The sequence below is a fragment of the Limulus polyphemus genome, unplaced genomic scaffold (genome assembly GCF_000517525.1).
Source record: "Limulus polyphemus unplaced genomic scaffold, Limulus_polyphemus-2.1.2 Scaffold4861, whole genome shotgun sequence".
NCBI classification, from domain to species: domain Eukaryota; kingdom Metazoa; phylum Arthropoda; class Merostomata; order Xiphosura; family Limulidae; genus Limulus; species Limulus polyphemus.
Window position 1 is genome coordinate 8,526 of NW_013670471.1, and position 3,437 is coordinate 11,962.

Consider the following 3,437-nt stretch of genomic DNA (forward strand, 5'->3'; position numbering starts at 1 on the left):
TTATTTGACTAATATAAACAGTTATTTTGCTAATGTAAACAGGTATTTGTCTAATATAAACAGTTATTTTGCTAATGTAAACAGGTATTTGTCTAATATAATCAGTTATTTGACTAGTGTTAACAGTTATTTGTCTAATATAATCAGTTATTTGACTAGTGTTAACAGTTATTTGTCTAATATAAAGTTATTTGGCTAACAATTATTTTGTGTTTATAATTTTATTCTCATTCAGTAAAATCTTTTAGAAATTGCCAACACAAAAACACCAACTTCGTTATATCCAAGGGAACCCTTTTCTCTGGTATAGGGACCAGCTACACCACGCTGTGGCGCTGGAGCTCCAAAACTGGTGTTGGTAGTGCTGGCAAGAGTGAAGGATCGGCCATATAAACCCATTCCGAGGATAAGTTTGTTTCTAGGAGCTCCTTTGGAAATCCAGTAGTTAATGGAAAAGTTCTGTAAAGATTAAAAAGAGAATGATTGTAAGACACCCAAAGTACAACAGTTACATGTTTCAACGTCGACTACGAAAGACATTATATATAAATGTATTTTGTGTATTTGAGACAAGTATTCTACTAATAATAGGAGTACAATAAACAGGAAGAATTATTAATAGCAATAGAAGGAACAATGACATATAATAAGTAGCTAATTGTGTTAATACTGATAATGTAATTGTTATACATATCCGCAATCACAACACATTAAAGTCATTGTAAAGTGATTATTGGTAAAGTTTTACAACCCAGTAGGCGTCAATGTATATTAATATAAATTTAAAGTTACAGTAGGAAGAAACTTTCACAATGAGCTTTGATACTTAAATTAACAAAAATGAGTGTTGTAAAATGAAACAATATAGTAAGCATACAATAAGTACCTGTAGTTGTGAGAATAGAGACAGACAATACAGTGCTGACAGGGAGTAACATCTGGGAACAGGGATAGAAAAAATAGTAGGTAACAGTAAGTGCGAGTATGTAATATCTAAAATAGGGAAAGTCAATACAGAAGCTTATAGGAGGGGCGAGTATGTAATACCTAAAATAAGGAGAGTCAATACAAGAGGTGAGAGTATGTAATACCTGAAATAGGTAGGGTCAATACAAGAGGTGAAAGTATGTAACACCTGAAATAGGAGGAGTCAATACAAGAGGTGAGAGTATGTAACACCTGAAATAGGTAGAGTCAATACAAGAGGTGAGAGTATGTAATACCTAAAATAAGGAGAGTCAATACAATAGGTGAGAGTATGTAACACCTGAAATAGGTAGAGTCAATACAAGAGGTGAGAGTATGTAATACCTGAAATAAGGAGAGTCAATACAAGAGGTGAGAGTATGTAATACCTGAAATAGGCAGAGTCAATACAAGAGGTGAGAGTATGTAACACCTGAAATAGGAGGAGTCAATACAAGAGGTGAGAGTATGTAACACCTGAAATAGGAGGAGTCAATACAAGAGGTGAGAGTATGTAACACCTGAAATAGGTAGAGTCAGTACAGGAAGTGCGAGTATGTAACACCTGAAATAAGGGGAGTCAATACAAGCGCTTATAGGAAGTATGAGTGCGTAATATTTCGAAATAAAAAAAGTTAATACAGTAACTTGCAGTATGCGTTAGTAATTTAACAATAACAAACCTGCCTCAGTAATTTAACAATAACAAACCTGCCTCAGTAAACAAACTTTAACAAACAGTTGCACTTTTTAGCGGGAATCTTCTGAAGCTGTTTACACTAAAAATATTGATAAAAATTAGTTTCACAAAGTGAAGTATCTTTCATCTAATGATATTAATATTTCAGGGGAAAAACTAAAATTGTTTTCCGCTACATTAACCGAAATATGAGTTTCTGACAGCCCCAGGTTATATTTCATTACCCTTCGGGGAATGAACTATACTTTTAACCTGAATTCCTACCATGCTTGGATTGGATAACCGAAATAATTATATTTTCACCTGTGATTTATTTTATTAAAACATTAGTTATTATTAGAAGGTAAAACGGATCTTTTCTGTTTCCAGCACCACGTTCAAATAGAAAGAAATATATATTTTTGAATGTAGTTTTAATGCTGATTTCACACATATAAATTAAAATTTGGAGAAATTATAATAAATACTTTTTGTTTGCTAGGTTAGGCCAGTTTACGTGAGGTTAGATCAAGTTAGACTAATTAGTAAATAATTACATGTTTATTTAAATAATAAATATATGTAATTAAAAAAATGATTAAGAAATGAAAATATCTTCCCATTTAAAAATCAATTCTCCAAATTTTAATTCATATTTCTGAAATCTGCAGCAAATTGAAAGTACTTGGAATGTGGTTAACAAGCGACATTGTGGAACCAATCTTAACATGATTGACTTAAATCTCTGCGAGTTCCTTGGGTGTCGTAGGCATGAAAATGATGATCTCTTCAAGCAAATATTTAAGAATATTTCTGAATTTTCATATTGAATTTTTTACATTGTCACTAAATACTTTGTATTGTCTTGATGTATTGCAATTCTTTTAAATGCATAGGTATATATGTAATGATAAAAGTACTTCCTTTGTTTCTTAAGCAAAATATTAAAAACATATTTAAAATGTTTATTTTCATTTCACCAAATTTTAATTTATATTTGTGTAACCAGCATTAAAACTACATTCAAATATATATATATTTTTCTATTTGAACGTAGTACATGAAACACAAAAGATCCGGTGAAACAAACCTAAAACATGATGTAGAAAACGTTTTCATCATAAGCTACCCACCACATTCAATATTTGATTCAGTTCGTTGTCATCAGGTCGGGGATAAAGAGGAGCATGATGGCCTGTGAAGGTCTCCCAGCCGCCGTGATAGTCGTAGCACATGACGTTGATGAAATCCAAGTAACTGTAAATTATATAATGCCAAGCTAAAAATATGTTTATATATTCTTCTTAATGTTGTAACGATAACTATCTTAAACTAAAAGTGTGCCCGTTAGAAACAGATTTGCAAGGTCAAAGGGCATTCTGGAAACAGGTTAACAGCAGAAGGATATTTCGTTTTACACAAAACAAATAATTTAGTTTTGTTAATCTCGTTTTTTAAACTTATCTACTAACTATGAAGTATAACCTGCAATAATCAGTGGCCGATTGTGAGATTTTATCATACTATCGAAAGTACTGGTACAGCACACTTTGAGAAGAGGGTGGCGTGTTTTGCTACTATAGTTTACTTTTAACAGAGATTAAATCCATATTTTGTGTTAATCACGCCATTGACTCTGTTACGAAAACTTGTCAACAACTTTTTGGAGTATGCTAACACTTATCTTTCAGTGCAGCTCCAAGTATAGTGAAATCTCAAGAGTTGTCTCTTTTATCCCTAATTCATTATTTGAAAACACCAGCTTCTCATGGTTTGTTTGTTTGTTTGTTTG

The 3,437-nt window shown here is 32.0% G+C and overlaps 1 protein-coding gene across 1 annotated transcript in view; it reads right to left on the reverse strand.

Annotated features, from left to right (window-relative positions):
• Positions 1–3,437, reverse strand: part of LOC106471791 (chitinase-3-like protein 1) — a 27,816-nt gene that overhangs the window by 3,295 nt on the left and 21,084 nt on the right. Inside the window, exons 5-6 of the mRNA XM_013932413.2 lie at positions 2,779–2,902; positions 274–459 (exon numbers count right to left, since the gene is read on the reverse strand). Coding sequence (XP_013787867.1) covers positions 274–459; positions 2,779–2,902 — 310 coding nt within the window. The remainder of the gene's footprint in view (positions 1–273; positions 460–2,778; positions 2,903–3,437) is intronic.